This window comes from Platichthys flesus, chromosome 6 (assembly GCF_949316205.1).
Source record: "Platichthys flesus chromosome 6, fPlaFle2.1, whole genome shotgun sequence".
NCBI classification, from domain to species: domain Eukaryota; kingdom Metazoa; phylum Chordata; class Actinopteri; order Pleuronectiformes; family Pleuronectidae; genus Platichthys; species Platichthys flesus.
The window spans coordinates 26,950,018-26,975,564 of record NC_084950.1 but is presented as its reverse complement, the minus strand read 5'-3'; the positions used below and the strand labels follow the sequence as shown (position 1 = coordinate 26,975,564).

The following is a 25,547-nucleotide window of genomic DNA, read 5'->3' as shown; positions in this document are numbered from 1 at the left end:
ATTCCCCACAGGTCCTTACAGCTGAACTTTCTTTTCTCTATTGTCTCCCATTGCATCCACTGCCCCATCTCACTGAGAGCGTTTGCACATCTTGCTGCTAAATAAAAGGCTTCAAGTTGAAAGTTCAATCTCGGCTGTCTTTCTCTCTCAGTGCTATAATTAGTAGATATTGCCTTTCATCAAGGTCAGGGATCCTGGAGTTGACAAGGTTGGTGACCACTGACCTACATTGTATCTTTGCACTCACATTCTCTGCTTTAATACATTCTTTTTGAAAAATAGAATTAACCTGGGACAATTAGTCATGATATGCTGAGCGGGACCGGCTTGCAAACAGGTTATTACCTGTTTTTTATCTCATCCAATCATTGATCTCTGCTGTCCATGTTTTACTCCAAACACTGATTTCCATGCACGCGAACAATCACTACATTATTGTACACATGCGAGGATGGTCATACCATAAGATAGTGTGGAGCTCAATTGTGAATGACTAGTTGCCCCCTGCTTCACTTTGACTTATTTCCTCTTCATTTTCCATTTTGAAAGTTTCAGGGCTGTATATCATTGATGGGAGGGATGAGCACAGGAAGCAGGCCCGGAAAGAGGGATTCATATTCAGAATAGCATTCTTATGTCTCAGACAATCCCACTTAAGTTGAGATCACTTCACACACACACATAGCCCCCCCCCCCCCACACACACACACAAAGGAATTCGTATTTTCTATATATATAATATATATATATTCATGTATAGCAGGGAAGGATCAAAAAAATAAATTTTGCTACAACATCGGAAGTTACAAGGAGTATAATTGAAATAATTTTATTATGGAAACCTTTCCAGACCATTGTAGAAGACAAATACTTTACACTTTGACTTTTTAGAGACAGATTTACATCTCAGACACAATCTTATGTTCTCTGTTTTTATAAACCAGTAAAGTGAGTGTTATCAATCCAGTTATTCAACAGTTAGTTCACTGTTGAATCTCAGGGCATTGGAGCTTTGTTATTAAAACAAATTGAGACAACCCCAAAATCCCCCATACCCACCCAAAAAAATTTTCAGTAAAAAAATCATGCCAGTTAGCAGATCCCGTCAGTCAGGATTTTTACAATACCAAACACATACAACCAGATTCAACATTATAAAATTATGTACATATCCCAGGCTAGGGCTTTTGGGATCTGCTGATTAAACAAGTTCATAGCAGACAATTGTTTCAAGTTTCATGAATTTCTTCCCTTTTACATTTCTTTCATCATCTTTGTGTTTGCTACAAATTCACCAACATGGTATAAATTAGGAACTCAAAGTAGAGGTAATATAGTCCCAGAGAATGTCCAAATGGACACAGACCAGTTCATTCCTATGTGGAGTTTATTCTTAAAGTAAAGGACGGTCCACCTTCCTGAGCTGCCTGAGTAAAGCTCAGGCTGGAGCTTTTCATTATCATCCAGTGTCGTCACCAACCAGACTCTTAACGGCAGCAGATGGAGATACTGTGGAGACTGTTCTCCCAAAGACCGTTGACCAGTTGTAGCTAACCGTAGTATTAAACATTTTTAAGGGAAAGAAGTACTCCTTCTGTCCTTGTCTCCAGAATTTGGTTTGAATATTGTCTTCCAAGCATTACTGACAGTCCTTTCTTCTTATTCATTTGCTGCAGTTTACAGTCAGTGACAGGTCCTTTTTGACGTTGAAGCTGTAAATTATGGATAGAGCAGTATCCTTTGATGACCAACACAGTCCTGTTGCTGCAGTGACAGCTCAGGATTACTGCAGAGATGTTGTCAGAAAAGACATCACTGCAGGCGTGGCCAGTAATGTGACATGTCTGATTCGCTTCCTGGAACTTGGACTGGAACTGAGACACCAGGGGAAATCAAACCTTGTAAGACAACAATAACAAGGGCATTAGAATACAGTTTTGAACCAGACATTACAACATAGTGTTTGTGGTGTGTATTTAATGAGCGCAAAAAGGAATTTCAAAGACCACACAATTTCCAAATAAAGTTATTGCAAAAACAGGAGGAGACTAAAGTTTACCCAAAATTCACTCATTATCTACTCCCTACTATGCCGATGGACAGGTGGGTGAAATGTTTGAGTCCAGAAACACTTTTGGAGTTTCAGGAGTAAACAGTGTTGCAGTAAAATTCAATACCCTGAGGGTAGCTGGAGTTGAGCATAGGGGGCAGGATGGATCTTCATTCAGCCACAGCTGTATGTTTTGGGTGAGGGAAGGACGTCATAGGTTGATCTAAGCAGGATCTAATCCTGCTAGGTTCCATTCCCCACAGGTCCTTACAGCTGAACTTTCTTTTCTCTATTGTCTCCCATTGCATCCACTGCCCCATCTCACTGAGAGCGTTTGCACATCTTGCTGCTAAATAAAAGGCTTCAAGTTGAAAGTTCAATCTCGGCTGTCTTTCTCTCTCAGTGCTATAATTAGTAGATATTGCCTTTCATCAAGGTCAGGGATCCTGGAGTTGACAAGGTTGGTGACCACTGACCTACATTGTGTCTTTGCACTCACATTCTCTGCTTTAATACATTCTTTTTGAAAAATAGAATTAACTTGGGACAATTAGTCATGATATGCTGAGCGGGACCGGCTTGCAAACAGGTTAGTACCTGTTTTTTATCTCATCCAATCATTGATCTCAGCTGTCCATGTTTTACTCCAAACACTGATTTCCATGCACGCGCACAATCACTACATTATTGTACACATGCGAGGATGGTCATACCATAAGATAGTGTGGAGCTCAATTGTGAATGACTAGTTGCCCCCTGCTTCACTTTGACTTATTTCCTCTTCATTTTTCCATTTTGAAAGTTTCAGGGCTGTATATCATTGATGGGAGGTATGAGCACAGGAAGCAGGCCCGGAAAGAGGGATTCATATTCAGAATAGCATTGTTATGTCTCAGACAATCCCACTTAAGTTGAGATCACTTCACATCCCCCCCCCAAAAAAAATTCACTCATTATCTACTCCCTACTATGCCGATGGACAGGTGGGTGAAATGTTTGAGTCCAAAAAACATTTTGGAGTTTCAGGAGTAAACAGTGTTGCAGTAAAATTCAATACAATTGAAATAACTGGTGAATCCTTCTTCAAAAGTCACAATACATCCACAAGACCCGAAATTCAATTTGGATACGAAACAGTGTGATTTACAACGCGTTTTTATACTAAATAACCGCTGTTATCTTCCTCCTTGTTCAAGCTGCAGTTCTCACAAGACAAGAACGTCATTACGGTAAGCGTGCAGCGTCATTTCCTGTTTTCTTGCCACTGGTGGTGGTCGCTCTGCGAATTAGCTCCGCTGCTAAAAACAACTGTTTCTCTGTAGTACTACGGCTAAAATCACCGGTCTGTAGTTAAACACTCGCACATACCAACCCTTACTCTATCGTGCTCAGTGATTCTGTGTTCTGTCTGAGCTCACCCTCGTAGCTCTATAGCAACGATGTCTTCTCTCTCTCCCTGTTGCTCCACTGCTCTCTCTCGCTCCGAGTGTCTTATGTTTACTTACTCCTCTGCCTCCCTTAACAGTAGTGGTACATGTAATAAATGTAGTGTGTTGATAGCGATGGAGGCTCGGCTTAATGACTTAGAAGCTCGGCTCAGCAGCTTAGAAACTCCGTTAGCTGTAGTTAGCCGCGGAGCCACCTAGCTTATCACATAGCTTAGCCTTAACGAGCAGTCCCCAGACTATTCCCGTGCAGCCGGGAGCCCAGGGCAGCTGGGCTCACGTTTCAAATAGATCAGCTCCTCTCAGCGAGGCACCCGCTGATAAACAAACTCTGATTATTGGCGACTCGGTTCTGAGAAACGTCAGGTTAGCGACACCAGCGACTATAGTTAATTGTATCCCAGGGGGAAGAGCCGGCGACATCGAATCTAAACTTAAGTTAATGGCTAAAACTAAAAACGGTAAATACAATAAAATCGTAATTCACGTCGGCAGCAACGACTCCCGGCTTCGTATGTCGGAGGTCACTAAATTGAATGTTGAGTCGGTGTGTGCGTTTGCTAAAACGATGTCGGACACAGTAGTTTTCTCTGGCCCGCTCCCTAATACAACAGGTGATGACATGTTTAGCCGCATGTTGTCTTTTAACAGCTGGCTGTCGAGGTGGTGTCCTGTAAACGGCGTGGGCTTTATAGATAATTGGCTAACTTTTTTGAGAAAACCTGGTCTTGTTAGGAGAGACGGCGTTCATCCCACTTGGGATGGAGCAGCTCTCTTATCTAGGAATATTACTAAGTCTATAACATGACAACCCATAGTCGGGACCAGGAAGCAGAGCTGCAGTGCTAAACACTTCTCTGCGCTCCCTGTGGATCTTTCACAAAACCCCATAGAGATTGTTCACCGTCCGATTAAATTATTGAAATTAAACAATAACAGAGCGAGACCTCCACACAAAAATGTAATACAAATTAAAACAACCTCTGAAACAATACAGGAAACCCAGACTTTTAAATGTGGTCTTTTAAACATTAGATCACTGGAAAAAAAGACTCTTTTAGTTAATGAAATAGTCTCCGATTACAACATAGATTTATTGTCCCTCACTGAGACGTGGCTGCATCCTGATGAATATGTCAGTCTAAATGAATCTACTCCCCCCAGTCATATAAATTCACAGGTTCCTAGAGAAATTGGGCGAGGAGGTGGAGTTGCTGCTATTTTTAACTCCAGTCTATCAATTAATCCTAAACCTAAACTCAGCTACAAATCATTTGAATGTCTGGTTCTTAGTCTTTCACGCCAATCCAGGAAACACCAACAGCCAATCATATTTGCCGTAGTTTGCCGTGCTCCCAGGGCTTATACTGAATTTTTAAAGGAAATCCCTGAGTTTTTATCAAACTTAGTTCTAAAGACCGATAAAATTATTATTGTTGGTGACTTTAATATTCATGTTGATAAAAATAAAGATTGCCTTAGCGTAGCATTTATTTCAATACTAGACTCTATTGGTTTCAGTCAGTGTGTGCACAAACCTACTCATTGTGGTAACCACACACTTGACCTTGTATTATCGTACGGTGTCGGAATTGAAAATTGAACAGTACTTCCGCGCAATCCAGTTCTATCAGACCATAATTTAATAACCCTTGATTTTTCAATAACTGAATATATGCCACTAATAAAAAATTCATTTTCTAGATGTCTACCTGATAGTGCTGTAGCTAAATTTAAGGAAATAATCCAAATTACATTTAAACCCGTATTAGCAGTAGATATAAACAACAAATTCTTTAAAACCCTGAGCTCCATTGAGATCGACCAACTCGTCGATAGCTCTGCAGACTCATTACGATTAACATTAGACTCAATAGTGCCTCTAAAAAAGAAAAATGTCAAACATAGTAAATTAGCTCCGTGGTATAATTCCCAGACAAATGAGTTAAAACAATTATCAAGAAAACTAGAAAGGAAGTGGCGCTCCAGCAACAATGTTGAAAATCTAATAGACTGGAAGAATAGTGTTAAAGAATATAAAAAGGCTCTCCACAAAGCAAGAGCCGCCTACTATTCAAAACTAATAGAAGAGAATAAAAACAACCCCAGGTTTCTCTTCAGCACTGTAGCCAGGCTGACAGAGAGTCACACCTCCACCGAACCCAGTATTCCTCGATCCCTAAATAGCAATATATTTATGACCTTTTTTAATGATAAAATTCAAACTATTAGAAATGAAATCAACCATCTCCTGCCCTCAATTGGCACTAATACCCTCCCAACAACAGAGATCTCAGAAACGGCTGAGAATCCTACCCATTACTTAGACAGCTTCTCTCTGATCACCCGTGATCAGTTTACCAAATAAATCTCAGGTTCTAAACCAACAACCTGTATCTTAGATCCCATTCCTACCAAATTACTTAAAGAAATTCTGCCCCTAATTGATAGTTCGTTACTTAACATTATCAATCTGTCATTATCATCAGGTTATGTACCACAGTCTTTTAAAATAGCTGTCATCAAACCCCTACTCAAAAAACCCACCCTAGACCCAGAGGTTTTAGCCAATTACAGACCAATATCTAATCTCCCCTTCATGTCTAAAATCTTAGAAAAAGTTGTTGCCAATCAGCTGTGTGAGTTTCTCCAGGAAAATAATATATATGAAGACTTTCAATCGGGGTTTAGAGCCAATCACAGTACAGAGACAGCCTTGGCAAAAGTCACTAATGACCTTTTAATAGCCTCAGATCAGAGACTTGTGTCTGTCCTCGTTCTGTTAGATCTCAGTGCAGAATTCAACACAATTGACCATCAAATTTTATTACAAAGACTCAAACAGTTAATTAACATTAATGGAACCGCCCTTAACTGGTTTAAATCGTATTTTTCTGATCGCTCCCAATTTCTGCAAATTAATGATGAGTCATCTGTGCGCACCAAAGTCAACCATGGTGTTCCACAGGGCTCTGTGCTCGGCCCAATTTTATTCTCATTATATATGCTTCCACTAGGAAACATTATCAGGACACACTCTGTAAATTTCCACTGCTATGCGAATGACACCCAGTTATATTTGTCAATAAAACCTGAACAAAGTAATCAATTAACTAAACTTCGAACATGTCTCAAGGACATAAAAACCTGGATGACCCGCAATTTTCTCTTATTAAACTCAGACAAAACAGAGGTTATAATACTTGGCCCCAAACACCTTAGAGACGCATTATCTAATGATATAGCTGCGCTAGACGACATTGCCCTTGCTTCCAATGAAACAGTCAGGAACTTGGGAGTGATCTTCGATCCTGATTTATCCTTTAATAGTCACTTAAAACAAATTTCTAGGACCGCTTTTTTCCACTTGCGTGCTATTTCAAAAATTAGACATGTCCTTTCACAAAAAGATGCAGAAAAACGAGTCCACGCCTTTGTTACATCGAGACTGGACTATTGTAATTCATTAGGACCCTGTGTCGCGTTGGCATTGGGCAGGGGCGGTGGACCAGGACCGCGGTGGTGGCTTGTGATGGGTCCTGGTGGGCGGCGGTGGACGGTGACTGAGGACTGGAGTGGCGTCTGGTCTGGATGGTGGATCGTGGTCTAGATGGTTGCTGAGCATGGACTGTGCTTGCAGCGGGACTGCCTGGCATGTCATGTTGGGGTTGTCCTTCGGGATGTCTACCCTCATCAAATGCTGCTAGAGACTTTGATTATTGATGATGTTCTCCTGCACGTGGCATCTATTGCACTTCTGTCCGTCCTGGGAGAGGGATCCCTCACATGTGGCTCTCTCTGAGGTTTCTACATATTTTTACCCTGTTAAAAGGGTTTTTTGTAGTTTTTCCTTACTCTTGCTGAGGGTTAAGGACAGAGGATGTCACACCCTGTTAAAGCCCTATGAGATGAATTGTAATTTGTGAATATGGGCTATACAAATAAAATTTGATTTGATTTGATTTGATCACTGTTTACCTGTGAAACTCCAAAAGTGTTTTATATGGACTTGAACTTTTCACCAACACCTCCATCGGCATATTGGTGGACACCAGAAATGTGTCCACTATTCAAATCAGGTTTTTCCCCAATGGACTATTGCATTTGTTGAAAGCGATATAAACATTTTATTTGTTTATATTCTTTTTTTTATCCGCAATTTGAATCCAATATAAGTCATTCTCTGCCTTTATCCCTCGACAAAAGTACAAAAAAATGATAAACGTGAAAGTGCAATAGATGGCGTGTGTAGCAGAGTAGTAAATAACAGTCATCATCATCATCAACATCATCATCATCATCATATGCTGTGATAGCACAGACAGAGGGGAGGAGGTGTATGGTATCAAACAGTATCTTCCTACCTGTTGAGGACGTTGCAGACGATGTCATTGACTGGCTGTTGATGTGTGGATGCATGTGTGGAGGGGTATATGTCTCATAACTTCTTCCATTTACACTGGGACTGGTGGGCAGCATGCAGGAATAAGAGGTCTGGCTGGATGCCTGGAAAAATCAAGATGGGCACATGAATTTTAGAACACCCCTAATTTTACTAGGTTTTAATAAAACGTTCAAGTTCATTTGATAAACTTAAATGGTGCAACGGTGATTGGTAAACTATCCAAGGTTAGAAAAAGGTTTAGATCACTCAATCATTTAAAAGAAAACAGGCCAATTTTAATTATCAAGAAAATGGTAAACTTAGGCTTCTATACTCAGTCTGATGGCAAATTGGAACTTTTACAGTCAGTGAGGGTCAGCAATTAATTATCTGTGTTGCATTCACCACTGGTAGTTAAGTTGTGACTGGTAAGACCCAATCAGGAAGTGAATAGGTCTCAGTTTCTATTCTTCTAGACTAACAACCCTGGAGATTTTAAACTAAAGCCGAGTCAGCAATGTGTTCGGTCCTAGTTTTAAGGGCTTGGAAACAACAGGGTATTAATTCTAGATGTAAATGTAACATAAGTGATGAAAACACTGTCCTTTAGGAAGCAGTTGATAACTCTGTCAAGCTTGTCCCCCTCGCTGTCGCTTTTTCCGACCACTCACTTTTCAAATCCTCTATTTTCTCTTAAACTAAACGTTAACTGGCCAGTAATTCCTGCTGGCGGCGTGGCAGCTCAGCTCAGCTCAGCCTAGTCTCTTTCAGTGTCTCTTTGTTCATGCGTCTCTCTAGTCTCTCCTTCTCCTTTTGGATCCAGGGAGAGTTAATTGGCCAACTAATCTAAGCTGTGCCAGTCACCTCTCCCTGGTAACCCTGGAGGTGCTCTCTGAGCCATCTCCACAATTAGTCTCTCTGTTTGCTACTTAGCAGGATTCCTCAAAAACTACTAGATGCATTATCAAAGCACTTGGTGGAAGGATGCTTTATGGGTCGTGAAAGAACCCAATAGATTTAGATGCTGATTCATATCAGGAGGCAGATCCTGTCGTTTCTTTTTTAATTTGTGTAACATCGTGAGTTAGAGTGGCGGCATGACACATTTTCATTGATTTCTCACAGTTTAATTCCTGAATCTTGATTAAAAGAAAACAAACTTCTTGAGGGGACTGATATTCATGAGTGTGTGCTATTTGGTGCGGGCCTTAGCAGAGGTATGTGCTCTACTTAGTGCCTTTGTAGCTGTGTTTTGACCTGTGAATTGATCTTACTTGCATCGGCAGGCTGGCAGCCATACTGAAGCTAGGCATAGCTGGTATGCTGTAGCTGTTGGACAGAAGTGGATCAGGCCTTCCCAACAATGATCCTGATGAGAAGGACACTGGAAAATAGGAAGGTGGGAATGCAGTGAACAAAGTGTGATTTGTATGAGCAAATCAAGATGCACAAGAGATATTTGTTCCAAGTTATCATTCTATCACAAGTCACAAGTTGTGATGCTCAGGACTTAAACCTCCAGTAGCAGAGCAGGTAATGAATTTATTTTTTAATTCCTGGATCAGCTGTTTGAACCCCAGCTCCTCCTGCCCATTGATTCCGGTATATTTAACTGCATCACCAGACCTCAAACCTATTTTCCAAGAAGGCAATAATATGATCGATATGTGCCAAAGTATCAATAAAAAATTGTTTCATGCAAAAGCTGATACAATACATCTGATTCAGAAAATTGTATTTTCAATTTATGAGGAATATGTTTTAAAATGTTGTCTCAACAACCATAAAAGAACTTCATCTGCACAAAATATATTAAATCCAGGTACCTTATGGTCAGAGAATGGATACAACAGATTACGTATCAACCAGACATTATATGTGATAGTTTTTCATACTTTTGATAGACTACATGGACATATTTTGAGTGGTACATAGAAGAAATGAAAGAAAAGGGTTCAATTTCCAGCAAATCATTATTGCCACAACATCTACTGCAGACAACCAAGGCCAATGTCAAGAGGCATCTTAAACAGAGTGCATTTTGACTCTTGATTCGAGTCATCATAATATGTTCCTGAGTAATTGTTCATCAGATCCTGTTGACACATAGAGTTTTGGCTGACTAATCAATAGGACAGCATTGCTGTAGTTATTATGACATCAATGGGTGACATGCTAGGGGACATGCTTGTCAGATGTGTGGTGTCATGTGTACCTGGTGTAGTAGGCTGTGGTAGAGGCTGGTAAACACTGGTGTTGAAGCTGCTGCTGATTGGGATGTGGCTGGAGGCGTTGGACACCTGACGTCGTTGGTTTCTCAGCTTTTCTTCTCTTCTCCACTTTGCTCGTCTGTTAGAAAACCAGACCTAAACACGGCAAGCATGTTATTGTCTTCAGCTAAATTTCTGGGTGTATTTCTGCACAAAATAATGAAGGCTTAAGATTTTACTTATGCAACACTGACGTGATACAAGAGCCTACCTGTATTCTTGCCTCAGGAAGGTCTATTTTATTGGCAAGGCGCTCTCGAGCAAACACATCTGGATAGTGTGTCCTTTCAAATTCTGTGGAAAAACCAGTCTTTCATTAGATAATAAAAGGTGATAAGCATCAAGAAAGTAGATATGCGGTAATGGCAAAGATTTAATATTTCAGTGAATCATTTAGTTTTCTCTTGATTTTTTTCTCTGTCTGAAGAACTTCACAATAGTTGGGTAGAGGGTCTAACCTTTCTAAAGCCCAGTTTCATTTCAAATTTTTATATATGTTTTCCATAGCATGATTACTTGTAGGAGGATCAAACTGTTATGAATTATAGCTTAATGTGTGCTTTGCCATATTTCAGACTAATCATTTTGTTGCTGTCCCAGGGCATTCTAAAATCAACAATTACCATTCCTGATTGGATAAATTCAGAACTGACTGAGCAATTGGCCATTGCTTCTGAACTGTTCCAGGGACATAACAATTTCTTTTTTTAAGAATCAACATGACAAACTTCATTTTCTATCCCCATTGCTGAAAAAGTTGTTAAAAAGCGTTTGAGGTCATGTCATTGTTTATACATTCCCGAGTTGTCTGATTGTTAGTTATGAATCTGGTCAGAGTCAAAGTGAAAGATAATACATTTAGAAACAATTATTTATAGTGTGTTTGACAGTTGTACGGTGTACTGATCAGTAACTTGAAGTTACCTTTCTCCAGTGCTTCTATCTGATCCTGTGTAAAAGAAGTTCTGTTTCTCTGTAGTTTTCGCTTCAGTTGAAGCCTCATCTGAGTCTCTTCAGAGTCTTCACCATTGGAACTGACTGATATGGTGCTCTCCCCTCCTTCTGCCTGTGGACACTCTGCACGAGGGAAGGAGGTGAGGGGGGACAGCAGGAGGAAGAGAGTAGTTGTAGAAAAAGGTGAGGAAGCAAAGAAAGAAGAAGAAAACAATCAGAATTACACTCAGATACACTGCGGTTGAAGACGTTTTCACATCATACATTACAAAAAGAAAGAAAAACAAAGTACATATGTCTGTAAATATGTCTGAGCAAAATGCTTTTAAGTATCAAATATAGGTGTTATATAAATAATGCTAATGAATATTATATGTTTCATATTTGAAATCTATTAATCTATAGCGTAATCAAGTCACACATCAGTAAAAATGCTGTTTATTCCCCTCTGAATACGATCATTATCATTATTATTATGACATTTTATCATAAGTTATTGATATTTGTGGATACAAAGGCCTTTCACTACAATGCATTTTAGAGTATTTTTCTAACGTTAAAATATTTTACCAGCCTGATTTCCAGCTGCTGTTATTTTTAGTGACAAGGCCGATCACACCACCGTGCATGAACCACTCCATTTGTATCTTTTTTCCTTTTATTTTTATACTATCACTATTATATTATTTTTCCTTTGTTTATTAAACTTGTGTTTATTTTATTTGTATGATTTATTTCAAATGTAATATTTGCATTTGTTACAGAGTGAGACACTATGTAGGAGCTGCAAATCCAAACATGTATAAATCCTGCCTGTGATCAGACAATGCAATATCTTATATTCAAATCCTTGTAATTAAACCATGCATGTGAGTTAATGATGAGGGAAGATACAGGGCACTACAGAGTTGAGATCTCCAACATGTGATCTCTGAGCAGATGAGCGCTTGACTCCCGCTCCCTGTGGAACTTATGTTATTTGTGGTGCTAGCCTAATTATTCATTATCCCCAGCAGACAGAGCCTGCAAAACAGAATGAAGCCATTGCTCAGTGTCACAGTCAGTCAGGCAGAAAGAGACACAAATGAGAGCAGACGCCCCCCTCCCCCTCCCCTATATACACACAGACACATACACGCACACACAGGCACAAACATGCATTTATGGGGAAGCAGCAGTGGTGGTAGTATAGCATGACTTTGTCTCACTGTTAGTCCCAGGGTGCTGGAGGTGGAGCAGCAGCATATGAGCCAACTCCACACAGCAAATGGGGCCCTCAGTCACACACACAGAAAGGGAAAGGAAAGGAAGCTGCCGTATAACTTGAATTTTTTTGTAACTTCTGCAAGTGGATGGGTCTAGTCAATAAATCGTCACAATTATAAAAATAGCACCCGCTTTTGTAACAACATTAAAACAATTTAAAAACTGGAAGAAAGTAAGTTAAAAATGAATGAAAATCTTAAGTAAGCCTTGTCAGTTTAACAGGGTTGCTTAAAAGAACAACCGACCAGATAAGACCCCTTTACCTGTAGGTTTAAATACTTTTCTTTCTTTGTTTCTTTCTTTTATTGTAAGGCAGAGGATAAAACATCAACATCAACAACAACAATGATACAAGACAGACCACAAACAGTCGATAAACAACAATCACAATTTTGTGTATGTGTGTGTTTGCCGTCAGGGTGAACAGAGTCAGGCCTGTTGGCTCAACAGGATTATGATGTATATATACATATTTAAATATATACATATATATTATATATTATTATATTTTATTACTTTTATGGGTACCATGATAATGTCAATTTATGTAACAACAGTAAATTGTCTGCTGCTGACAGAATATTTGGTAAGTAGTATTTTAGGGGGCATATACAGTTAGGTCCATAAATATTTGGACATTGACACAATTTTCATTATTTTGGCTCTGTTCACCACCACAATAGATTTGAAATGAAACAATCCAGATGAATGTTAAGTGCAGACATTCAGCTATAATTTGAGGGTTTTAACATCCAAATCAGGTGAACGGCGTAGGAATTACATAATCATAAATGTAATTGTCACTTTTAATACTTGGTTGCAAATCCTTTGCAGTCAATGACAGCCTGAAGTCTGGAACCCATAGACATCACCAGACGCTGGGTTTCGTCCCTGGTGATGCACTGCCAGGCCTCTACTGCAACTGTCTTTAGTTCCTGCTTGTTCTTGGGGCATTTTCCCTTTAGTTTTGTCTTCAGCAAGTGAAATGCATGCTCAATTGGATTCAGGCAAGGTGATTGACTTGGGCATAGCATAACATTCCACTTCTTTGCCTTAAAAATTCTTTGGTTTCTTTTGCAGTATGCTTCGGGTCATTGTCCATCTGCACTGTAAAGCGCCGTCCAATGAGTTCTGAAGCATTTGGCTGAATATGAGCAGATAATATTGCACAAAACACTTCAGAATTCATCCTACTGATTTTGTCAGCAGTCACATCATCAATAAATACAAGGGAACGAGTACCATTGGCAGCCATACATGCCCGCGCCATAACACTACGTCCACCATGCTTCACTGATGAGATGATATGCTTTGGATCATGAGCAGTTCCTTCCCTTCTCCATACTCTTCTCTTCCCATCATTCTTGTACAAGTTGATCTTTGTCTCATCTGTCCATAGGATGTTGTTCCAGAACTGTACAGGCTCTTTTAAATGTCGTTTGGCAAACTCCATCTGGTCTTCCTGTTTTTGAGGCTCACCAATGGTTTACATCTTGTGGTGAACCCTCTGTATTTACTCTGGTGAAGTCTTCTCTTGATTGTTGTCTTTGACACAGATACGCCTACCTCCTGGAGAGTGTTCTTGATCTGGCCAACTGTTGTGAAGGGGTTTTTCTTCACCAGGGAAATAATTCTTCTGTCATCCACCAAAGTTGTTTTCTGTGGTCTTCCGGGTCTTTTGGTGTTGCTGAGCTCACTAGTGCGTTTTTTTCATTTTATAAATGTACCAAACAGTTGATTTGGCAACACCTAATGTTTCTGATATCTCTCTGATAGGTTTGTTTTGATTATTCAGCCTAATAATGGCTTGCTTCACTGATAGTGACAGCTCTTTGGACTTCATAATTAGAGTTGACAGCAACAGTTTCCAAACACAAATACCTCACTTGAAATGAATTCTAGACCTTTTATCTGCTCCTTGTCAATGAAATAATGAGGAAATAACACACACCTGGCCATGGAACAGCTGAGCAGCCAATTGTCCAATTACTTTTGGTCCCTTAAAAAGGGGGGTGCCACATATAAAATGTGTTGTAATTCCTACACAGTTCACTTGATTTGGATGTTAATACCCTCAAACTAAAGCTGCAAGTCTGCCCTTAAAGCACATCTTGATTGTTTCATTCAAAGTCCATAGTGGTGGTGTACAGAGCCAAATGGTGAAAATTGTGTAAATGTCCAAATATTTATGGACCTAACTGTATGTCGTCAGTGAAAACGTGTGTGCTGGTTTTAAAGGAGACTTTGCAGAGCCCTTTTTTTGCCTATTTGGAATGGTCTGTTTGTGGACTGATGGGGAGGTCCACAGAACTCTGCTTCTACAGAAGGCTGGTCATCTTTTCGATCATTATTATCAATCATTTGTTATTATTATACATATCACATGTCCAAATCGCACCAAATTCGACTCTGCACTTCCTTGTACCCTCAACAAAACACATGCAAAGATTGCTGCCTATAACAGTTCTCTGGCTATGCATTCCACAGACTTCAGATTTCTGAAATTAGTAGATAGATGGAAGTTGCTCATGCAATGGATATTCCCCTGTTTGCTCTACCATCATAAAACATTAGTCAGTCACACCAATGTGTTCTCTGTGCTAGGTTTTAGTAAAAGTAGGGCCCTGAGAGTCTCAGCAGTTATTGGCCCAGTATTATAGTCGCAGTAAGGTAGGAACAGCAGATAAGTTAGCATCTTACCAGTAGAAGGGAGTGTAGTACCAGCGTACCACCCTGAGCGCCCCCCCCAGTTGGTTTGTCCATTCAGCATCTTGAGTTTATCAAACATCGCCTCAGCCACTACTGTGCCCATTTGCTGCTTGTCACTGGTCAGGTTCCTGAGCACTCGATTTATGGATGAAACCTACCAATAAACACAGTGTAATTACACAAGGGCATCTCTTTTTGTTGGATACAAAAGATATTGGTATACATAAACTGAAGGAATTAAACACACTTGACTTACACTTGGTATATTGTCGTTGGTGCAGACCCCTTCTGCCAGCAGTCGGTCTCTGATCTCCCAAGCAAAAATGGACGGACACTCTCTCTTGTACTGTGCGATCCTTCCCACCACCTCTTGAGTCGCCACTCTGGGTTTACTGCCTCCTATTGCTCGAGGACGGATGGAACCGGTCTCGTAATACCGGCCCAAAATCTTACTCACACAGCCGTTAGACACCTGAAACAAAAACAGGACACAATATAGCCTAGATACACATTATTCAAAGAATGATGTCTGAAGAATGATCATGGAATTTGAGTCAGATCCTGTCGGTGCTGAAGACTTCAAGTTTGAAAATGTACATAATCTGCTAGTGTGAAGGTAGAGAGAATACAGTTTACTAGACCAGACTTAAGACTCAACTCAGATTGAGGCTATATTACCACATATATTAACAACCCCCACCAAACTGTCAGTGGACTTGTTGTATTGTGTGTATGTAGGCACAAAGTTTTGACAAAAAAGAAAAATATGTGACATACAAAATGAATAACTCTCTTGTTCACTGCTGCATCAGTTAAAATGCTTGCAGTGTCTCTCGTGAGTTTGTCCAAAATGTTTGTACAATATTAATGTGTTCATACAACCATTTTAGCAGATATGTTATGTTTCACCATGGTTAGAGTCACAGCTGAGGGAATCAACTCAACCTGATGAGTTTACCTGCAGAATTCTGGATATGTCACAGGGTCGAGCTCCACTGTGTGCCAGCTCCACTATCTTCTGCCTGGTAGAATCCGGTAAAGGCCTCCCATTCACAAACACACCACCCAGCTGGTTTACTCCACTGTGACCTACACACACAGAAATGTTGACATATGATTAATATATACTGAAACATGGGTTTCAGTATACGTTTTCTAAGCTAAATTATTGTGAATAGTTAAATTCAAAGCAGCAAACTACGAAAGAAGTGTGAACACAATGCACTAAACAGCCACACTGTTCAGGCACATGCATGAAAGGACAGAGTACAGTGGGGGAGACATCTTTAAGGAAATAAAGAAAAAAAATAATGCTCCAAAACAGTTTTTTTTGGGAATGCCTCTGATTCATCACAGTACTTGTTGAAATGAGAAATTTAATGTTATAATCTGGTTTCTTACGATCTGAAAAAAATTATCATACATAATTTGTACAGGTTATCAGAATAATGTCACAGGATTAGGCCAATAACTGAAATTCAGTAAATACACAGTACAGTATTTACTGGTATACATACTGTTTTCCTCATTATGCAGATGATGTGTTAATTAAAAATGATAACACCGAATAAAAACTTACTTTACATTTTTTAACTGTAATAGTATTTTTAAAGGAACTATCAGTAACTACAACTAAGATTCACATACCATCTGTTCTGCTCGTTGCTGCCTCTGTAGTGTGCTTTAAATTATTATTCTTACACAGACATCAAACACTCTGACAAGTGTGAGAGGAAGTGTGACCTGAGAGCACTGATAAATGGCAGGAATGACAATTGAAGAACACACAGCCGACTTTAAGCACGTCAGCCAAGTTCAGCTTTAAGGGGGAGAGAAATAAAGTACGTAGGCAGAATGGATCAGGCTGCAGCCCGTTTTCTCTGTGTGCTGAACAACATGTTGCAGCTCTGACATGTTTCTCTCAGCAACAGCAGACGTCAGTCTGTACTGTGACACTGTGTAGGTTAAGAAGGGATTTACACTGAATCAATTGTCTATTGTCTGATAATGGCCCTGTGGGGGAAAGCATATTGCAGATTTATAAACCTCTCAACAGGACATTAATAAATCACATAAATATCTGGCACACACACACACACACACACACACACACACACACACACACACACACACACACTTGTGTCTCCATGACTGAGGACATTACACTTACTTACACTAACAGGAGTCTTATTCTAACCTTAACCCTGGGCTACTGTCAATCAAAGAATGTTTCACTACAGACCCTCAAATCAGTCATTGTCAGAGGACTGACTATTTATTTTCACAAGAAAAAGATATGAGAGTCCCACGACATTTTTTTTAATAAACCATAAAATATAATTTATTTATGTTTGCTGTTTGCCATGATGAGTGAATGCCTTGGTAATATTATTGGCCCCTGGCCTAAAGAATAATCAAAATTAACTGCAGTTTTAATCTACATCTATTAGTTTTCTAAAATGTATATATATGTAGACAATACATAAAAAAAAATTACAAATTCACATACATGTAAGGCACATAAATTTAATGATTGTTTGACATATTAGTGCCAAAGGATCTTATTTTATGAAACCATGAATCAGAAAATGCATATGGCAAATTGAAGTGCTACTTAAAAGTACATTTTTGACTTAAAGTATTAGAGAAACAGAAAATATTTTGACAATTACAGGAAAAAACTAAGTAAGGTGAAGCAAATCCCTAAATTCATATTTGGAATGTTTCATTTATCTGTTACAAAACCAAAATTGCCCCAAATCTCAGAAATGACCATTCCATGAAAACAATGTCTTTATCTTTGTCTCAACTTAAAAGCTACTGTTTCACCAGTATTTCACCCTGAGTGGCAGCTCAGGTTGGTGGGTTTCTCCAATATCATTAATTGACTGTAAATAAGCCGCATAATTTTGGACTGTTCAACCAGCAGTCTCAGTATCAATAAATCTATCTATCTATCTATCTATCTATCTATCTATCTATCTATCTATCTATCTATCTATCTATCTATCTATCTATCTATCTATCTATCTATCTATCTATCTATCTATCTATCTATCTATCTATCTATCTATCTATTTTCTTTATAATTGTTAATTAGTTCTTAAATTTGTGATGTAGAAAACATTCGCTGTATGACTAAAGTAGAAATTAATCTGCTCTGGATCTGCTTGTTCATTCATTATGATACATATGGTGGAGGAGGGAGAATGTCTTTGACCCCCCACTATCCACCACACCAACTCATCTATTGAAGTAGATCAGTGAGGGTTTACCTTAATACTACGGACACTGTCTGTGAACTTCTCCTCTGGTAATTAAATCCTAAGGGGAGCCACTACCCCTGCAGAAGCTCCTGTTAACTTTGAGTGTGACGCTGGATTATTTCACCCTCTAACTCTGCCTCACGCTGTCTTGCATCATGTTCACTTTGTGTTTTGGGCACCATAGTTTTGCTGTAGAAATTGTTAATCACAGTGTCATTTCCCAGAGGAAGACACCCGGGCCTTCCTTTGCTGACACACAATTAATAGACAGACATATGGAGTCAATTTGGCTAAGGTCCCTCTGTGACACTCACACGCGCACTCACGTACAAACACACAGGCACACACACACACACACCTACGTGCGCAGCAGGCAGACAGACCCCTGGGAGCAGCTCAGCAGCTTTCACTTTAAATCAGTTCATTCACACTGAGCCTGACTTCAATTATTTTTTCACTTTTACAATGTACTGTTATTATCATCAAGCCTCCCACATCAAACAGCAGAACCCCTGGTTTGGCCATACACACGGTCATGTTTCGGATTGGACGCACCTGTCAGAAAAATCACATCAGCTATCAGTTCCTTCTAAAGCTGTCACCAGTCACTGTTTTATGACGTGACAATACAATGTTTACTGTTGGGTTCGTTTAAGAAACAAGAATGACTTGGTTAGTTTAAGAGGAACATTGCGGTTTGGTTTAAAGGGATCATTAAGGTCAGCTGAGATCAGTCTCCATGGTTACAATAGGTTAAGGAGAAAATGTTGACAGAATTTTGAAATTAACAATCAAGTGTTTGGTTTACCAATCTCAGTTGGCTATAATGATGACTTCCTCCTTGTATCCCGTCATAATTACTAGGACTGCTGGAGGGCTTTGTTCTGGAACACTGGTGCCGTCTGTTTGTTATTGTTTGTAAAGCAAATTTTGCTTACTGTATTTACTACAATTTACATTGTACATTATGTCACCATGTGTCTAGTCTAAATCACACATTAGACTTAAATGTTTTTTATTATTAAGATAGATGGAAACAGCCTTGTTGCAGATCGACAGAGACAGCAATTTCAATAAAAAAAAATGAAAAATTGGAAGATGGGACAGGCAGTACACTTAATTCATCTTCTAAATTTACAGGAAAAATCATGGAAACAGAGAAGCATGGATACTGCACACAACCGAAATCTTACAGCGATTTCCCACCTGACCGACAGAAACTCTGAGTCAAACAACAAGTAGGGTGATCACAGCCAACACTGTTTAAACAGTACACAGTCTGGATCTTCTGCTGAGTGGCAACTGGTTAAAATGAAGAAAATGAGGAGCGATAGACAGCTGATTATACGCTGCATGGCTGCTTGTTATTTCATAAACTCCTTTATGTTATGTTTATACTGCAGACTGACTGCACCCACTTTTGTTTTAATAATTTCCTGATGGAACCTGATTCATTCACTAATGATCCGTTCACCTTGTTACTGATCAACACCCTCCAGCTGCTCCACTTTCTCATTGTGGAATTAGAGCTGATTAAAGAGAAGGTGGTCTGATAGAAGCACCCAGTCTGACATTTAACCCAATGTTACTGTCAAAAAGAACCTGCATCATCTGGTAACATCCAGGGTGAGATCGACACAGGGTCGGAAGCAGTGTGTTGCAGGGATTGATACTGGACAAGGGAGAGATGCGGGAGAAGGAAACAAGCAAAGACACACATAGATAAATAATACACACACCTTCACTGCAGATGGCATGGACCTCTTGTCCCGCAGTAGGAAAGAAGAAATGATTAAACTCATGACAGAGATGGCTTCCTTTGTTGCCAGGGTTAAAAACATTCAATGCAAAATTGTCCAGACATGGCAAAATCTCATGTTTAAATTACAGATGCAAAATCTTGGGGAAAATGTGGGACACTAGTGGATAGAATTTAGATTTATATACTTACCATTAAATGTAAATATAAATTAACATTAAAATATGCATGTGTTTCTTCATTATTTATTCTGTGAAATAAACGTTTTGATGATGCCAGACTACTGCTTGTACCAATGTGTCTGTGCAAGGCTGGTCAACTGATAAATTAGTCAGGCCTTACTTTTTATGTGTTTCAACAGATCAGATAATTTATTTTACAACACTCGTCGAAGAGTCATTCCAGTTTATCATGACTTCTTTTTGTGGTTAAATATGGTTTAATACATCACTTTTTTTCATTTAAAGAAACAAGAGAAATAAAACAGTCAGACAAGACACTTCTTGCCCCTTCTCACATCTTTTATCCTGATGCTGTCACTTTACTAATCCGCTGATCAATGATATAATTTATACTGACAAACATTGAGCACAAAACTGCCTAAACAAAAGTTATTACACACACGTTCCAGACCAAAATATGATGTGGAAATGGAAACAAAATTGGCTTCAGCCATGTAATGAGAGGATGACTGGTACGATATTTTTTACTCTTCTATGGAAACACTAAATCCTTGTGGCACTTGTTGGAAAGCAACTCACATTGTTTGTATCTTTCAGCTTGTATTGTAATGGTGACTCAAATCATTCTCACAGATATTTCGTCATTCACACATTAATTCCTGACTGCAAATTTAACAATAAATAACACTACACCTACAGACTTTTATGTGGATTGTCTGCAAATGCAAAGCAACTCACTTGAGAGCAAACTGTAAACATGACACAGATCATCACCTTTTCCAATTATGGGGCAACAATCTTCTTTTTACACTTTCAGCTAGTCTTCATGTAAGACACTCCACTGTGAGCCGTTTGTTTCCGAGCAGTTACATAATCTATTAAAATCTGAAGTCATTATAGAGCTATAGGGCTAAGGGAGCTGCTACAAATGCAGGGGGTGATTCTCAGTCACTTCAGATTGAGCAGCTTTCACACTGTTCTTATGTGAAAAATATTTGATACATTGTAATAAAAAAGTTCATTATAGCTGACTAAAGACCAAAGATGAAGCAGAATATTGGCAGATATTTTACATTAAACATCAGAGAATGGTTTGACAGGAGTGCAGTAGTGGTTAGTCATTAAAACAGGCTGCAGGTAATAGGTCATAGAGCTAAAGTGTATTACTGTTGTATTGAGTTATGTATTTAGAAATTAAATCAATTATACTGATTTAATGAAAATTGTACTTGGCCTGGGCCTTGGTTTGTAGCTCTTTGCGTTGGAATGTTTTATGTGGGCTGGTAAAGTAAAATGTGTTAAAAAAATCACATTTTAACAAGGCAAATGAATTGTTCACACACCTATGGATGCAATAACATCAAATGCATTGTGATAAAATCAATAAAGAGGTTTGTGTTGTAACTCACTGTTTTGCATCATGGAGGCCACACCACCCTCCCAGCTTGTTTGACTTCTGTAATCTGTACAAAAAGATAAGACACTTAAACTCTGTGCATTATAGACAACACAACACACTAATCTGTGCCAGCTGGATTAGAGAAAAGGAAAAGATATACACAGGTCAGCAACAATTGAACTTTTTATCTCATAGTAGTGAGTAAAAAACCACCCCAAAATACTAATCGTCTTATATGTGTATATAGGAATTTAAAGGAGATAAATGAATTAGTTATTTTTTATCAGAGACAAACACGTTGAGGTGAAAAACACCGAAGACACTGTCTGGACAGACTGGCTGAATTCCACGCCACCCTGTGATTGGTTCATATGCTAATATATGCAAATGTAAATAAAGTTATGAGTCCAGCTCTCACATTCAGACCACTGAGCTTCCACTTTAGTGCCGATATTGTAGCCAAAATGTTAAATCCGTGCATCACTGAAGACTGAAATGTCTAACATTTTATTTACCGTGCGGATATGATTATTTTTATACTGTCAGCCTCTGTGTTTTTCTGTTGCTGGACACTTTTTTTTGTGAGCTGCATGTATTTTCAGAACACATTGTAGGTATATTATGTAACTGTAAGGTTTCTTGACAACACCTTGGTCACTGGTGATAAACAGAAACTCCTCGACGACCGTGAAAAGACATTGCAGGATTCAGGAACAGCTGCTGTTTGCTAAGAAAGTCAGGCAATGCACAAAACTTAAGTAGGAGAGAGAAATTATTTGATCTAGCATATTTAAAATTGTCCGTGGTCAGAACACACCAAAAGAAAGTTGTCACAAAATGTAAATCAGGCTCAATCAGATATACAGCCAAATATTTCACCTGAAAGCTACAGGAACATTCTTTCACAGAGATCATTTACACCAAATAACACATTCATATTGACATTTTGATAGATCATAGCCAACTTACAGGGCTTCAATTGCGTAGATGAAGAATAAAAAAAAAATTAAAAAAAACCGTAAGTGCCGATTTTGTATATTTCGAAATATTTATGTGTTTTAAGGTTACAATTGTTTGTTCTATCGATTTAATATTGCCAGATTTATATTTTTAACTTTTGAACAATGTGGGCCCATATAGATTGACACAAGCCCTCCAGGCAGCAAGAAATCTGATTAAAAAATAAAACAAAGTCCAGAGTTAATACTGAATGACACGTTGTTTGTAAAACTGAATAATACAAATGTTATCAGTTCAAGTTTACTGATAATTCAGTGGCCCCTGCTTCAGTTCCCACTACACTGCCATAAGATCTTAGTGATACAGTAGTAAATTATGAATAACATCTTCACAATTCGGAACGCTCCTCCATTTATCACCAAAAATGTAAGAAGGGATGATTCAGGGCAGGTGAACATTTTAACCGTGTGTTGACATCAATGCACATAACAGTCATACTTCACCCCGATTCTCAAAAGTCTTTTCAGGTTTTAAAAAAAAGCTATAAAGGCTTCAAAGCGGATCCTTCTGTGAAGCCCTTGTTATTAACGACCTGCATTAATGAACATGAAGCAGCTCGCACACACACACACAGGCCGGCTATAGGCACCTCGTCCCGGCTGTAACTCAGCGTCCTTGTGCCTGTGAAAGGAGACAAAGAGCCGGAGGAGCGGAGCCGCGTCTCTGCTCGGTAAATACCCGCCAGCCTTTGTGTGTCCACGGGATTTTCATGTCGCTGCCTCGTTAGTTGCGGCTCGTTAAAAAACCCCGCGACACAAAACCGCGGCGGGGAGCCCAATTTGACCAGAGCCACGGACATAAAGGAGTTCTGTTGAACAGGCCCATGACAATATACAAGTTTCATTCAGCCGCATTCAGCGCTGCAGGAGGAGAGAGTAGACGGAGCTGCTGCCCGACACTGGAGGAGTCTGCAGCTCATGCCACAGCATCGTGTCACCAGCACTCTAATCAGAATAATAATCATAACAACGACAATAATAATAATAATCTTCATATTAATCACAACAATAATAATAATTATATTAATAACAACAATAATAATAATTGATTTAGTAATAATTTAATTCAGAAAGAGGGTATTGAATATTTGTTTAGAATCTGGACGACACACTGAAATGACGAACTATATTAACAATCAACAAACATAATATACTCTTTTCTCTTAATATCTAAGAGGATGGTAACTTCAGGCCGCTGATAACAAGTCGTCCGCGTTCCCTCTAAAAAGAGAAACCAATGACAAATCTAAATAATAATAATGAATGGAAATTATCCATCTTTTCATGTATGAATAAAGTAACGAGAGGCATAGCCTACCAGATGTTTTTTTTTTTTTTGTATTATTGGTTATTATCATTTGTCGTATTGTGTCGCTAAGTTCGTTCCATTATCAGTGAATATGGACGCGCCAATACACCTCTCTGAGAACTTCTGCTGCAGCGGCTCCATCTGCTCCTCTTCAATTGAACATACGATATATATTATAATACCACTATCATTCCACTACAATATAGTGGACGGACGATGCATATGTTCCGCTCTTACTGCGAGTTCAGGATCAGTTCGAGATCAGCGTGTCTTTAGCGCTCACACTTCCGCATGGCGAGCCAACTCGACGGATCACATACTTAGTGATGTGTACTGTGTGTAACGTATTTAAGCGTGGTACTGAAATATGTAGAGAAGGAATGTCCTGCTCTTATAAAGACAAATCCAGCTGCTGTGATTGCTGGATGATAAAGTCACTCAGGAACTCAAACAGCTCACGCTCCTAACTCCTGAGGCTCAGGTGGCGCACGTGCAGCTCCCTCTGACACGAACAACGCTCAAGCTCTGGCTAATCCATCATGCGCTTAATTGACTCCGATTTAATTAAGACATTAATTATAAGACGATCATCAGTTTTGTGATGAACTTTGTACATGTTGGCTCTGGGTTTTATCCCCTCCCCAAACAGCGGAAATATATTCATTTGTCATAGTTATAATCACGTTTACTATGTTGAAGGACTAAAAATAATTTTATGATTTTAAAAGCATTTGGAAATCACATCGCTGTGATTCGAACGCGGCACGGGCCTTCAATGCGCTCCCTCGAGTGTGGGCCTCCATCAAGAAAAAGTGAGGGGCATGAGCTATATCATCCGAATAATCTAAAGCCTCAGAGCTTCATCAGTCCCTGTTACGTGTCATTTTAAGATATTTAGCTTTTAACATATTTACAATATTCAAGACTTTTATAGGGAAATGCAAAAAAAAAATATGAAGGCCTTTAAAGGCTTTACATTTGAAGGTTGTATAGTGTGGCTCTTTGATATTACCTTTCAGCAATAAAAAAAAAAAACTTATGTGTCTCTTAATTAGAAATTACCAATTTCTAAAAAGATGCTAAAGTTTTTAATCACACCGTCAGAGTTAGCTACAGAAACTAATCCCGTGCATGTGGAGAAAAAAACAGCTGGCGGAATGACAAACAGAGAGACGTTCAGAGTGGATGATAGAGATCTCTTTGGACTAAATTCAATTTTGGGGTAAAGTCTGAGATGATGGGGAGTTTAAATAAAGTCTGATCCAGATTCTGATCTGTTCCTGACTCTGATCTGTTCAAGACTCTGATCCAAAGCATCACTGCTACATCAACGCGCGTCCCCGGATCTCCAAGAGGCTTTTACTTCACGGGTTTGTTGTTGCTGTTTTTTTTGTCCGGAGTTGCATGTTTGTGTGTGTGTGTTTGCGCGCGCGCGTGTTGTACTTATATATTTGTGAGGACGATTTTGTGCATAGACTTTACGGAGTGAGGACATTTTTTACCATAGACTTTACGGAGTGAGGACACTTTTGGAA

The 25,547-nt window shown here is 39.2% G+C and overlaps 1 protein-coding gene across 1 annotated transcript; it reads right to left on the bottom strand.

Annotated features, from left to right (window-relative positions):
• Nucleotides 1-857: 857 nt before the first annotated feature.
• Nucleotides 858-21,704, bottom strand: LOC133955311 (paired box protein Pax-6-like). The gene is made up of 11 exons (XM_062390098.1): nucleotides 21,695-21,704; nucleotides 16,037-16,167; nucleotides 15,335-15,550; nucleotides 15,070-15,232; nucleotides 13,293-13,304; nucleotides 11,074-11,226; nucleotides 10,361-10,443; nucleotides 10,095-10,245; nucleotides 9,154-9,263; nucleotides 7,860-8,001; nucleotides 858-1,898 (listed from the first exon to the last, which is right to left on the bottom strand). The coding sequence occupies exons 1-11, from the start codon at nucleotides 21,702-21,704 to the stop codon at nucleotides 1,813-1,815; spliced, it is 1,257 nt and encodes a 418-aa protein (XP_062246082.1). The 3' UTR covers nucleotides 858-1,812.
• Nucleotides 21,705-25,547: the final 3,843 nt, after the last annotated feature.

Coding starts and splice junctions, on each gene's coding strand:
- LOC133955311 (XM_062390098.1), bottom strand. Junction 10,246..10,360: donor TTCCTGAGGCAAGAATACAG/GTAGGCTCTTGT, acceptor TGCCGTGTTTAG/GTCTGGTTTTCTAACAGACG. Junction 8,002..9,153: donor CTGCCAGCCTGCCGATGCAA/GTAAGATCAATT, acceptor TGATTTTTCCAG/GCATCCAGCCAGACCTCTTA.